At 39.3% G+C, this 15,353-nt stretch overlaps 1 protein-coding gene across 8 annotated transcripts in view; it reads right to left on the bottom strand.

Annotated features, from left to right (window-relative positions):
• The window catches only part of Crppa (CDP-L-ribitol pyrophosphorylase A), a 308,706-nt gene that overhangs the window by 286,737 nt on the left and 6,616 nt on the right, over nt 1-15,353 (bottom strand). For 5 of the 8 annotated variants that reach the window (XM_052738353.1, XM_052738350.1, XM_052738351.1 and 2 more), the window contains exon 2: nt 12,178-12,454. In XM_052738353.1, coding sequence (XP_052594313.1) covers nt 12,178-12,454 — 277 coding nt within the window. The remainder of the gene's footprint in view (nt 1-12,177; nt 12,455-15,353) is intronic. The other 3 variants (XM_052738357.1, XM_052738356.1, XM_052738355.1) reach the window with 1 other exon arrangement.

Below are 15,353 nucleotides of genomic sequence, written 5' to 3'. Positions count from 1 at the left end.
GTATAATGAGAAAAGGCAGAAAGCATAAAAACAGAGAATACATGCTTTTAATCCCCAGGGACTAGGGGAGGGCCTGAATATAAGGGGCAGAGTAAGCAATTCTCTTAGGTGGTCAAATTATCTTGTACTCTGTAGTAGTGCTTTCAAGGATCTGTGCATGGTTTGCTGAGAAAATGGTTGGAGACTCCTACCCTGGCTCTAGCTGTAGCAGACCCCAGCAGTAATGACTAGGACCCTGACACTGGTTATCTTGTAGTAGTTCACAAAGGGCTGGGTGACATCTATTTAGACAAGTACAAGAACAGTAAATGAACAGAACAGAATGCCCTGAGGCCAGCTCAGAGCCCTTTGACACTTCTAGTGCCCAGTCTGGATGTCAGACGGTAACACATGAATCTTGCTGCTACATGTTGTTCTGATGGACACCTGCTGGGCACCAAGAAAGCCTCAGAGTCATTATGGAGCCCCAGAGAAGCAGTCACCCCAACTGCCTTCAGCCTGACAGTTCCAAGCCAGCAATAGGAGATCTCATTAGCTCTTCTCTCTCGAGGGGCAAGCCCTTTCTCTTTGACCTTCCAAGAACAAAATAGTTTAGATTGTTGTGGTAGTTTGAATGAAAATGGCCCACAAAGGCTCATAGGAAGTGGCACTATTAGGAAGAGTGGCTTTGTAGGAGTAGGTGTGGCTTTATTGAAGGAAGTGTGTCACAGGGTGGGCTTTGAGCTTTCAAATGCTCAAGCCAAGCCTGGAGTTGCTCTCTTCCTGCTGCCTGTGGTCAGAATGTAAATCTCTCAGCTCCTTCTCCAGCATCTTGTCTGCCTGCATGCTGCCATGCTTCCCTCCATGACAATAATGGACTAAACCTCTGAACCTGTAAGCCAGCCCCAATTAAATGCTTTCTTTTATAAGAATTGCTGTGGTCATGGTGCTTCTTCACAGCAACAGAACATTGACTAAGATAATTGTATATTCCTAGATATAAAATCAAGTTTTTAACATATACCTCTTCCTTTATACATTTAATGGAGCATCCAATAACAAACAAACAAAATTGTGATTATACTAAAAATGTGAATTTTACTTTAAGTTTTATGGAGAAATCAATAATATAGCCATGATTTAGTTTTCTCAGAGATCAGTAGATTATTGAAACAGAATAAAATAAGGGAGCCACATAAAAGATTAGAAGATGGTTTGAGAAGAGCAGACAAAAAGAGAGAAAAAAAGCAACTACAGATTCATGGATACCAAAAGAGCCATTCAAGAAGGAAGAGTTAATACTGCCAGATGTAAAGACTGTTCATTGTTTCAGTTCCAACTGGCACCCTGTGGTACAATTCTCAGAGTAGCTACATATGTTAGCATGGACATCACAGATTGACGTGAGCAATCCCTGACAAGAATGCTCCTGCTTCAGACAATGGCCCCAGGTAGGTGTTCAGATCACCGAATAGCCACAAATCCAGAATTCTCCCATGCCCTTACACATGTCTATGGTGATATATTGTGTACCCTAATAAAATTGGCCCGAAGATCAGAGGACAGAATAAGCCACTAGATTAAACATAGAGGCCAGGTAGTCATGGCACACACCTTTAATCCTAGCACTTGGGAGCAAAGATCTGTCTGGATCTTTTTCAGGCTGAGGAGTCCTAGAGCAGGTATTAAACTCATGGTCAACTTGTAATAGAATTATCCCTCAAGACTGGAGAAATTGGGTTACAGCTGTCTTAGAGGCTGGTCCCCAATTACAGTGGAGGACCTGGTAGAAGGATGAGACTAAGACCATTGAACAATGAAGTAGAGCTAGAAATATGGAAATTTCCCAAGATCAACTTCTTGGAGAAGGCAATTATGCTGATATACAAAGACAATATTTATATGATGACTAATCCCTAGCTTTATGCCAAATGGCAGCCTTGAATGCTTGGGAAAGGATTAAAGAAGTTGGAAAGAAAACTGAGTCATTTACTAAAGTTATAGAGGACCCAAAAGAAACCTTCACTTATTTCTTACAAAGACTGACTTTAGCACTAAATCGAATGATACTAAATTCAGAAGCTAGATAGATAATAACTGAATCTCTGGCTTTTGAAAATGCTAATGCACAATGCATAAAAGTAATTAGGCCATTAAAGGCAAAATCAGCACCCTTGGAGGAATGGATACAATAACTATTGAACCTCACAATCATGATGATGCTTGGGTAGGAGAGGTGATTTCCAGAGGTTTGAAGAAAAATCAAAATGTCAAAATGTTTCAATTGCAGTAAACAAAGTCACCTAAAAACGAACTGTAAACATGGTGTTCCAATAAACAATGTTTTTGCTAATGATCCTAATAGAATGCCCCTCCCTTCTGTATTATGCAGAAGGTGTGGTAAAGGCAGACATTGGACTAAGGAATGTAGTTCAACAAAGGACAGTCAAGATAATCCTTTGCCATTGGGAAACTCCCTGAGGGGCCTCTCACAGGCCCCCATGTCAAATTCAGTTCAGTCTTTTCTTGTCACCATGGAAGAAACTTCTTCCCAGAGCAATTAAAGAACCTAATGCCTATTGTAAAAAACCATACTGCTCTTGATGATAAACCAGCTATAGAACAAAGAAGAAAAAAATCAGAAGAAACTATAAATCAAAATTGATAAATATTAGATTGGGAAACTCCCCAAAGTTAGGATTTGGGAGGAGTTTTGTTTTTGTCTTTCAGGAGAATGAAGCCTACAGAATCTGAAGAACACTGGACAAAAGAGATATCTGAGGAAAAAGGATAAATCGTACAGAAAAAAATGTCCCAAGAAAGAGTAAATTGGCCTATTGGTATATCACATATCAAACAGGATAAAATTTCTTAAGTCTTCCTAAATGTTTGTTTCTGCTGTTCTCTACAGAGACATAATGCAAATGGTCTTTATGTAGTCCTAGTTCAATAAAAATTAAAGCTGGCTTTGGAGTTGGAATGTAACTCTCTCCTTCGCTAAACCCAAGCATGCTTGTTAGAAGAAAATGCAAATCTCTGTATCACATCAGAAGAGCCACTTGATATGGGACAGAAGAAAAACCAAAATTAAGGAACTATTCTATTGCTATTAATCTCATGATCCTTTGGTTTTATTTTGACTCTTTAAAACTTTTCTCAAGGTATGAATTTTATATCAAAATTTATAAGATTAATATATATATTTTAAACTCTTATGATATTAATGGTCATACAGAGTACTAACTAATTCTAGAAAAAAAGGCTTCATCTAGCTTCCTATACATGATTTTAGATTTGAGTCTCTATCAGTTTTCTGCAGTGAACCATGACCATGCCTAACAGCAACTTTGAAGTCTCCAAAAAGATGATGGGACCTCACAATGATGATTCTATCAGGATAATAATAATACCACTAAGCTGACAAACACCGCCCAAAGATTGGCTTTGGACTACAAACCACTCAGGACACTATCGAGATGGCTAGCTAAGATGATACAGCCTCACAGACCACTCCAATCAGGACTTGACCATAATCCTAAATTCTCTTTGTTTCCCCGTAAGACTACCAGTGCCCCAAATCAGCAGGAAGTAGCCTAGAAAACCGTGCCCACATTCCCCCAAAATAGATTATGTTTGTCTTTGTTTAGGGGTTGGTTAAAATTGTTATTGGTCATAGTCAATCTCTTCCTAAAAGAAGAAAGGGGGATATGATATAGAAATGTATTATATAGAAATGATAGGATAAAGGGGTAGATTATTGAATCTACTCTAAAAAAAAAAAGGGAGGATATAGATATGATAAGATAAAAAGGTAGATTATCAAATCTACTTTTAAAAAGTAACTACTTGCTTTAAATATTTTACATTGATATGTATCTTTATATATTGATACAAACTTGAGATTATTTTTGTTAGAACATACTGAACATACATTTCAACTCTTACTCAAGGTATTGTGTCTATACAACTTATTTAACAATGTAATACAAATTTCTAGTCCTTGAAAGCTATTATTATCAACTAATTGGGATATAAAGAAATGCAAGCTAGTAGTTAATCACCTATAACAATGGAACCTGTCAGGTTAGGTATGTTTTCAAGGTCAAATAGATATATTTTAGACAGACAGGTCATCGTCATTAAGATGTTTTAATAACAGTTTGTTTTTGTTTTTTGTTTTCTAATGACAATGAGACATGCCTCCTCCTAGCAGCACCAATCTACTTCAGAGAAGATGATGGGCATAGAAGAAACTCCATATAGAGTTTACTTTCTTTGTGGCAAAAGTTAGCCACTGGGCAAGAAAGATCAGATAACAGAACAAGCCACTAGATTAAACATAGAGGCCAGGCAGTGGTGACACACACCTTTAATCCTAGCCCTTGGGAGGCAGAGCTCCATCTGGAACTCTGAGTTCAAAGCCACCCTGGACTACATGAGATTGACTCAGTCTAGGAGAAAAAAAACAGAATCAGGCAGTAGTGACAAACACCTTTAATCCCAGTACTGAGAAGCACACATGCCTTTAATCCCAGGAAGTGATGGCTGAGTGGAGAAAGGTCTGTAAGGCGTGAGGAGACAGGAACTAAAGGCGTTTTGGCAGAAGCGTCCCTTTCAGCGAGAGGTTCTTTCAGGCTGAGAAGCTAATGAGGTAAGAGGTGGTGGCCGTAGCTTACTTTGTTTCTCTGATCTTTCAGCTTTCACTCCAATATCTGGTTCTGGGTTTTTTATTAATAAGACTGTTTAGCATTTGAACAACAGAGGTCTGACAAACCAATACCCAAATCTCAAGGAAGCGCCACATTCACAATTCCAGGTTGATCACAATGTCAGACCAACTCCCAGATGAAGATCTAGATTTCATATGGTCTGGAAAAAACTGAAACACAAAGTTTCCATGGACTCAGAACACATTACTCAGTACCTCAGTGTGTCCACAATAATCAGGCAGCTGTTATGAGCCTCAGGGTCCATACTACAGTTTCCTGAAATACACATGACTCATTAAATGGATTCCCTGTGATTCAGTTTAAAATACAGCCCCCTTCACCTCTATGATGGTGAGCCAGCTCAAAGCATTAACCCTCTAATGGCATCACAGGCCTTTTTGGTGACCAACTCCCATCCCAAATTACATCATCCTTCATGAGCATCAGCCGAGGAAAGATCCCAGCTCAGAAATAGAAAAAACAAAACAAAAAAACCTATTAGTTAGAAAGTCTAAGTCTGTAGATTGTTCCAAGAACTTAGAACAAAGGCCAATGAAATCCTTTATTATAAAGCATACTGACAATACATTTAGTTTCTAAATCAGGAAGGCCCAAGATATTAGAAAGAACAGTTCTAGAAGAAGCCATATTGTTATACCTTGGAAAATAACCTGGGATGTAGAAGTACACACAGCAAATCTGATCTACTTTATAAATTGACTGGGAAAACTGAAATATATGCAAGCAAGCACAGAAACATCAAACCCTTCACCCAAAGGAAAGAAGGTATATAAGCAGCTTTCCATATGTCTCTTCCAGGGGCAAGTCTTTTGGAAACTGATAGATACTGCATCCTTTACAATCCATGCTATGAGTATCAGTTCTTACAGCATGCAGTAGCTGGACATTGCCTGTTCTCCTAATATGGAATACCCTGCCTGTCCCTGCACAAATGAGTCTCAACCATCTTTTAGACATCCTTTAATATCCCAGCATACTTTCACTCTCTAACATTCCCTTGTAAGAAATTCTTGATGCTATTCATCTTAACATCTGAACTGTAAAACCATATGATTACTTCATGTTTAGAAGAGATGGAGGTATCTATTTTTGTCAAAATGGCAGTAATATTTTCTTTTAAAACCATTGAATAAAAAACAAAACCAATAAATATAAAAAGATTTTTAAAGTATATGACTGAGTTCATGACAAAACTTCCTGAGAGTGAAAAAGACAATAGCTAGAAACAAAGGAAGTGATTTATAAAGACGCTTTGGGTGAACAGGGACATTTACCTTTAGTAGACAATGAAGAATGATAACTAACATCTTGAGCCCGTACCACTTGGTTAGGATGAGGCTCTGACACGGGCTCACAAAGAGCAAAGCCCTTATTTAAAAGGTAGAACACCCAAGTCAAGGAAGCCCGCAAGCAAGATTGTCTTGGCTTTTGACCTATACTGCAGGGACAGCTGCTCCTGAAAAGTCCTAATGATCAGCTTGGCATATGTGCAGGAATAGTTTGATTTAATGTTACCCAGGATCTACAAAACCACAAGCCAAGAATCAATGTAATGCTGCTCGAAGTTGGTAATGTGCTTGGAACCGCTGGCAGCAAGAACATAAATCCAGGCTTCAGAAATGCACCCTCTCCCACGTCCGCGGGATTCTCCCTGATGAAGTCCTGCCAAACAAGAGCAGGACTCGTTCTTCGACATCTGTTGCAGCTCAAACTGTAAGGCAAAGGAGGAAACGAATCACGAGCAAAAGTGAACAGAAAGGAAAAGCTGGAGAGCTACCAAGAAGTACAATTAGCTGCAATGTATAAATGGTTTAAATATTAAAGAATAAAATGTGAAATCAAAACCAGAAGGAGGACTAATCACATTTGAAAATGGACTAGAAAGAACTCCAGAGAACTGAAAAATATTCAATGGATTCCTAACCAGGAGATTAGACATAGCTAAAAAGTAAATGAAATAGAAAACAGATCACCTAGGACTGGGCATCCAGAAAACACAGAAATGGGAAAGAAAAGCTAGACATAAAGACGAGACAAAAGGACATAGCATGCTTATACATAAGGAAAGGGAAAATATAGTCAGATAGGAAATGCAGCAGAGAACAACCAGACTTTTTTTTTTTTCAGAATTTTCTAGAATAAAGCTGTGAATCCAATTTCTTAAAGGACAGTAAGGAAGGAAAGCAGCTCATGTGCAGACACTTCTACAAACTGAACCACAGTGAGGAGAAATAGATAAACGTCTTTTTAAAGGTAACTTACTTTCAAGGGAATATCAACAATGTACCTGTTAGTGTTTTATTTTTTAAATGACGTGTCAGTGTGGCTTTGCAGACATGAGTACAGGCACCTACAGAGGCCAGAAGAGGACATTAGATCCCCTGAAGCCTAAGTTACAGTTGTTGTGTGCCACAAGACATGAATGCTCTTCTTTGGTTTTTTAACTTTTATTCTTCTCTCATATTTTACATTCCAACCACAGTTTCTCCTCCCTCCACTCCTTCCAGACCCTCCCCTCAACTCCTCTATTTCCAAAATCAACTCCTTCTCCATTTCCCTTCACAAAAGGAGCAGGCCTCCCAGTGATGTCCTTAGCGTACGGCCTCACAAGTTACAATAAGACTGGGCACAAACTCTCATATCAAAGCTGAATAAAGCAGCCCACTACACCATCTCTCCATCTCCGTGGGAAAACAATTTTAACAGTCTGGTTTATTTCACAGACTTATCAAAAGCAGAGAGAAAAGAAAACAGGAAAAATGACAACCTATTTTTAAAGTAATGGAAAAATTCACTTAGTATTTTATATCCAAATTAACATTAATAGTAAGAAAGAGATACTTCTGTAAGAAAGAGATACTTCTGTAAGAATCTAGCCACTGGATTAAAGGACCATGTGGATCTTGAAAATGTAACCACACAAAGAGAAACTGTGTGCTGATTGACACTCCCAAGCTTCTGTATGCAGCCAACCTTCTTCTTAGTTGCTTGGTGTATCCCATCTCCATTGATAGTTTTTAAACTATCTGAGTTCTAGCTGAGTGGTCATGACTCAGGTCACTCTTCACATTTTGTGGGCAGGTTAAAACAGTATTTGCCACCCTTTGAATAATTACAACTACTCTTTGTAGCTAGAGTTTTCCTGCCTGGCCCACAGTCAGGACAAATCTCTCTTACCCACCAGTCCCACAGCCTCTCAGACCCAACCAAGTAAACACAGAGACTTATATTGGTTACAAACTGTATGGCCATGGCAGGCTTCTTGCTAACTGTTCTTACAGCTTAAATTAATCCATTTCCATTAATCTATACCTTGCCACATGGCTCGTGGCTTACCGGCATCTTCACATGCTGTTTGTCATTGTAGCGGCTGGTAGTGTCTCTCTCAGCCTTCCACTTCCCAGCTTTATTCTCCTCCTTGTCCCGCCTATACTTCCTCCTGGCCACTGACCAATCAGTGATTTATTTATTGACCAATCAGCAACACACTTGACATACAGACCATCCCACAGCAACTCTTATCTCAACTGCATTTGCTTTTTCATGATTCCAAGTCTAAGGTGGCAGGAAATATCACTTGCATGTACCTGAGTTGCTGCGGCAGTATTCCAGGCACTACCAGCCCCTTACAGAAACTGTGGACAGAATCATGTCAGTGGAAAACCTGTTCCTTAAAGTAGACCCTCCCACATCATCTCAATGTGGCCTTTAAGCTCTTCATCATTCTAAAGCTTACAGATAACTAGAGCAATTCTCAATAAACTTTGCCTATAAACATGGAAATATGTTCTGTCTAGTAGGGTCTGAGTGACTCCTCCATGAAAATTCCAGTTTTGCCTGTATTTTAGTTCATCTAAGAACTGATTTTTATTGCATAGAAGTTTGTGGGTCTTTAGATTTAAGCTTTAACCAACTGTAACATCCAGTTAATAACTAATGAATTGAGAAAAATCTTTAATACACATATCCATATGAAACTCATGATTCTACCATTCATGAAAAATATCCTTTCCCATCCACAAAACCAAGGCAATATCTCCCAATGAAACCATATTTCTTATGTTTTTTTCCAAAAATTAATGACATAAAGTTTTGGTTTTGAATCATACTTTTAAATGTAATTAGAAAGGTCCAAATTTCATTAAAAATACAAGTTGTTGATTTTAAGATATACATGTGATTAAATTTTCAAAATGGTTTGATTCACAATTTAACAAAATGACAGTTTAACAAAAATTGCCACAAAACTTTGTCAATGAAAAACAACACAGTTCTCACCTCAACAGGAATAAGGGATAATTGATCTATAGCCAAATTTGAGTGACCATAGCCTAGGAACACAGATTTAGGTTACTCTAAATTTTGAGTCCCAATGTGGAAGCAGTTTCATGAAGTTTTATAGTATCAAAACAAAGAAAGTAATAAATCCAGACACTTTCAAATGCATTGGTGGAAATATCACAGAGGTGGTTACAGCAAAATGAGGAATGCTCCATTAGCTGTGCATGCTGTGATGACAATCTTAACTTGGGGGCTGGAGGAAGTTAGTGTTCAGCTAAGTTAACAGATGCCAAAGGCTTTTTAATCTATGAGTCATGAGATATTACTTCCAACACAGAGGTGGGCAAGGAATGGATATTCAGAGGGCCAAAGCTAGCTAGAGATGAAGTCTCCAACCTCTCCACATCACTGCAGTCCTAATCACTCAATCTGTTTTTACAGACAGCTTCTTTTCAAGAATTCTCCTTGATGTGTTTAATAAAAAAATAGCTGCCATATATTTTGATAATGTTTATTAATCACATGAGAAACAATGACACTCTCAGCATATTAATTAGAACAAGAAAAACAATCTTTTGTCCCTTAAGACACCACCAAGAGAATTCCCAATACAAAAACAAATCTGAGGTCTATTAAACTATACCATCTATGAAGCATTTATCTAAATTGTGCTATTATTAACAAAAACCCAGGAGTCAGATATTAGGATAGAAACCTGATATATCAAGAAAGCAGGGGAGGAACGACCAGCTGACCCTCTCTCCACCTTCCCAGATGGAAAAGACCTGTGAATCTTTCTAAGCCCCTCCCTACTCTTTTCTGTGCCTCTCTATCATATTCCTGGCTTCTCTATGGCTAATTCAAGTTGGCTAGTCACTAACTACACTCCCTGATTCAAGGTTAACTTTATTAACAGTCTTGGAGTATCAATGCAATCAAATATCCCACAACACATCTCTTGAAATGGCCATCCCCTCTTATAACAGGACTGAATTTGACCCCAGTATGCTGGAATTTTTTTATTAAACTCTCTTGCTGATTCCAAACATGACTGGTGGTCTTTTGTAGCCAGAAGTTTCTCCGGTCCTACCTGGCCCAGAGGTCGGGACAAATCTCTCCACTTGCATCTCTTAGCTGCTTGGTCCCAAGTAAACACACAGAGACTTATATTATTTACAAACTATATGGCCTGTTGGCTCAGGCTTCTCGCTAGCTAGCTCTTACAACTTAACTCAGCCCGTTTCTATCAATCTGTGCATTGCCACGTGGCTTCGTGCCTTACCGGTACTTTCACATCTTGCTTCTCCTGGCTGGGGCTGGCAGTGTCTGCCCCACACTCCTTTCTTCTGCTCTCTCTCCAGCTCAAACGTATGGCAGAACCTTATTCTGCCTCACCATTGGCCAAACAGATTTATTTATCAACCAATCAAAGCAACACATATTCACAGCGTACAGAAAGACATCCCACAGCAGTCCTTTATGGGACTTCTCTCGGACCCTAACACTCTGTTTGTTGTGTAGCAGTTTCCTCAGAGACAAACCCTCAGCTCCGGGAGAAGGGCATTAAGCTCAGGAAGTAAACAACTTAGCGGCTTCAGGAAGTCTCTGAAACTGACTAGTGACTCTAGCTAGGCTTCTCCCTCCCCAAGGTTATAAAAGCGCTAAGAACTGAGTGGCCTCTGGAAGAGACAGAACAGTCCGCCACCTCGAAAGACTCTCAGACAAGTGAAGCTGCCCAGAAAAGAGAGCACCGCCAAGCGGCTTCAAAGAAACAGAGTTCAGACAAACCACCTGGAAGAAGAGACCAGCTGAACTGCCTAGAAGAGACTGAGACCAAATCAGCTACCTGGAAGAAGGCCCTTTCTCCAGCCTGCAGAGCTGCCTGCAGGCTGTGCAGGATTTCCAGCTCATCTGAGCGTCACCTAGGCTGGGGCCAGGTTTCAGTGATACAACTGTCTTTAAATCATTTCTGCACCTGTGAGTCTACTCACCCACATTCTTATAAATATCCCCAATTAAACTCCTTGGCTCATCAAGTTGGACTTCAGTGGTATCCTCACTTTAATCTGTCATTGGTTCCCCATCTGTGGTGAGCAGACATTTGTTCATGTCTCCCCACGAATAGTGTCACACAATATTTTTTTTCTCTGTCTCAAGTTTAGAATGAAAACTTAAGTTTAGTATCCGTGCCCATATTTACAGACATTTACCTGGTAAGAACAGAAAAAAGTAACCACGCTCTACACACGGCAATAGGCAATTTCCCAGCCTGTGTTTATCTGCTGCCACAGAAAGGAAAGCAGTCTTGTTGTCTTCAAATGACTCACTGGAAGCAATGCAAAGGTCAGGTGCTATTTACCCTAGAACATAAGCCATTTCTGGAAGAGTCAAGGTACGAAAACAAGTTCTATGGGCCAGGTCTTTGTTAACTGTGTATATACTGCACTTTTACCAGATTTCTATGCATTTTGGAAATACAACTGCTTATGAATTTAACTCATTAAAGTTCCATTTGTGTATATATATATTTATAAACTTCATTAGAAAAAACTTTCAAATAAATAAAAACATCACACACCAACATTAACCCAATCCAAAGTCTATACAACTTAATGAAATTATATACAGTTAGAACTGGCATTGAAATAGAAGCTGTGAAACAGCATATTAAATTTCACATTTTCAGTATTGAATATATTTGATATGCTCATCCACCACCAAAAACGAAGAATTCAGAACAGAATTAGTACTAGAAAAATAGTTAGCTTTATATCCTCCTTCACAATTCATGTCCATTACCTACAATGTCGAGAAGAAATACACCGCATATTCTCTCATATGTGGAATCCAGCCAGTAATATGCGTATATATGTAAACAAATATACATGTTGGGACAGTATAGTATGAAGAGAAAAAGAAAAGCAACTATAGGTGGATAAGGAAGGACTGCACGAGTGTAATAGACATATATTCTAATGGCATCCTTAGTGAATCCTCCAAACGGCTCACATGATATACCACAAAAAAGTTCAAGTCTCACAGTTTACAGTGCTATGACAGCCCTAAAGTAATGTCTTCAGCTTATGTAGCCAGTTAGAGACAGTTAAACACATTTCTATCAAAAATTCAACAAATTAACCATACCACAGTGTTTGCCCCTCACCCATCCTCAGCGTCAAACACTCACCCCATGCTCCTTAGCTGCCATGACAACTCTCAGGAGAATATCTTCCTCCACAAAAGGTCTCACAGCATCGTGGATAATCACCACTTCTGGCTTAGTGAGTTTACAGTCTGGCTGATCCTCTGCCAGGGCTTTCAGTCCATTGAAAATCGACCTGTGGCGCGTGGCTCCAGCCTCAGCTAGTGAGATGCGCTTGTGCCCATACCTCTGGATGATGTTCCTCATTGCTTCCATGTTCTCCCCTGTCACTGCCACCACAATGTCCTTTATCCAGCATACTCTACAAAGAAAGCATGTGTGCATTTAATAGATGTGGACTTTAAAGCTCATAAAAGAAAATTGCATTCCAGTATAAATAAGCTACCAATTTATCTACATTGGGAGATTATTCCTGAAGGCTCAGTTGTCACACGTTTTGATTAGGTCTGGGAATCAGTAAGCATTTCACACTATCAATGGAGGTGATTTTTCACACTCTGTGTATCTTTCATGGCATGGTACATAAAGTATGCTATCCTACATATTAGATACATTAGATTTTTTTCCTTCAATTAAATTTGAACAAATAGTATATCTGTAAATTATCCGAGAAAACACACAAAAGAATACGCTTTTACATTTATATTTTTCCTATTTTCTCCCACAGTGGGAGAACTCAACACTACTGAGTTCTACCAGCTGACTATCTCAAGATGATCCATGAGCTGCAACCAACCACTCCCCTATGAAAATTAAGTATCTGCCCTCACACAGTCCTCCCTCAGACTGAACACAGTCCATACTGAAAGCCCTCACACAGCAGCCCCCGAGACTGAACACAGTCCATACTGACTGGCTCTGGATCAGAAAGTATGGCAGGCTTATAGACAGTAGTCTTAGCCAGCAAGTGACACTGGGGACCTGCATGTTCCAAAGGCCCCAAACCAGGACAAATGCCTCTGACCCACAGTGTCAATTCTGAGTAAAAGTCATTTAAATTTTCTAAAATTTTATATGCCAACTACAAAAAAGTAATTTAAAATAAGAAAAACTAAACAGAATTATAAGCCAACAAAATCCTATATATTCACGATAGAATAGTCAAGTCCTGGAAATACACCAAGTATCAAAACCATAGATAACAAGAAAAGCACTTAACATGTGTTATGCACGTCTCATTTTTTAACTTGTGGGATAGTCATGTAATACCTCTATACCATCTCTGAAAGAGGTACTTTTCAGAAGACATTTATATGATAATTAATATAATATACTTGTATAATTTATGTGATAGATTCATATAATATCTTTACTATCTTTCATAGTATAAAAATATATACCTCTGTATTTCTGTTTTATTCAAAATGAATAAAATAGGAAGATGCCATTTTTTCATTGACAATACAATATTCCTTTTTTGGTGTTTTTTGTTTTGATTTGTGTTTTGTTTTATATAATTCATCTTCTGGAGTATAGGCCCCATAGCAACACATATCTGTCTTGTTTTACACAAAACTCTTATCCAAGTGTTTATTGGATGAATAAACTGCTCACAGTGTAACATCTTACAACACTTGTGGGCTGGTTTCCTTGATTTTAACCTTAGATTCTAAGTAAAAGGTTAAAGTAATTACTTTTACATTTTACCAGACATTTCAAAATGACTTTAATGATAAAACTTATGCAATAACAGGATGCCCATGAGCAATCTGTAGTCTTTATAAGTGATAAAGACTCCAGAATGAGATCACTTGTAAATTGTTCCTTGGTTTGCTTAGCCCATCCCCCACACCAATCTCATTCTTGACAACTCTAGAATTTACCCTATCCTAGGAGTGTGGAAATTATGATGTTCACAAAGATTCTAGCAACTGGCAAATCACCACCCTTCAGTCCTGCCTCACTGTGGAGTTCTGAAAGGTTTTGGCTCAACTCCCACAGCTGTGATTCATCATTCTTTCTTGCAATCTCTTATGTCCAATACTTAATGGGGTTCTGAACTGTCTCCTCATCTTATCCCAACACAATCTACTCTTGCTACTTCTGGATAATCCCTCTCATGGTCAAACCCTAGGTCCATGCTACTGGCCTCTGTAGACCTTACTGCCTCTTCCAGGCCCGTAACACACAGGCCTCCCCTCTGTCACAAACCTCTCACTTTCCTGCCTAGCTGCTTCCTGAAGGGAGAGTAACGTGGTCCGGGTCGAAAGGCACCCACAGGCTCATGTATTTGAACATTTGGTCCTCGGCTAATAGGATACTTAAAGACATCATGGAACCTTTAGGGCAAGACTCGTGGCTAGCACTAGTGGGTCACCAGGCTTTTGAAGGTTAAAACCAAGCCAGCAACCAGCCTACATTCTCGGCTTTCAGGTTAGCCCTGCTGACCTGCTTCCACTGCCTTCCCCGCCATAACAGGCTATCCCCTGCAAAGCAGAGCTTCCCCTCCCTTAAGCTGATCCTCTCACAGTGATGAGAAACCGAGAGAGAAGGGAACACATCCCCTTACAAGCACCCTCTGTATTATTCTGGTTTCTCCATACTGCCCTCCCACTCTCCCATCAGACTAACGCAAATCTGAGGCCTCCTTGCTCTCCAGCTGCAGACCCAAGCCCAATCCAGGAAACCTCCTTTGACTACAAAGCTGGGTGCAACCTCGTTACCTTCCATTTCCAAAGGACTCATCTCCAAAGATTATTAACACCATGCTGCAGTCTGAAATGTTCTCTCTGCTCTCAGAAAGACTACATCCCAGAACTTGGCACATATTTTACTTTCAATAATATTAGTTACAGAATCGGCTAAAAATGTGGAATCTTTGCTAGCTCCTATGGGCTGTGTTTAGAATTTTACATGCACTATCTCAATACCCAGCTCTTTGGGATAAATTGCTACAGTCTCAATTTTACTTTTGAGGTCACAGAGAAAATGACCTGCCCATAACCACGCCAATAGCAAATGAAGGGATTGGGCTAAACTCAAACCGACTTTGGAGCTTATGCCATTAACCTACATAAATGTACCAACCCTGTCTCAGAGGAAGGTGTGACATCTAAGAGAGGAAAAAGTCATTCTGGACCATTTTGCATCTAACACTTCAGTATTGTTACCAGGCTAAAACATGTGGCTTTGCTGCTTTTACAGTAAACAGTCAATTTCCTATAACTTCTAATGACTCCAACAAAGGAAAATATTTCTTT

The sequence above is a fragment of the Peromyscus californicus genome, unplaced genomic scaffold, assembly GCF_007827085.1.
Source record: "Peromyscus californicus insignis strain IS unplaced genomic scaffold, ASM782708v3 Scaffold_15__1_contigs__length_86483966, whole genome shotgun sequence".
Lineage (NCBI taxonomy): Eukaryota > Metazoa > Chordata > Mammalia > Rodentia > Cricetidae > Peromyscus > Peromyscus californicus.
The sequence above is the reverse complement of the archived record's forward strand: the minus strand, read 5'-3'. Positions and strand labels throughout refer to the sequence as shown.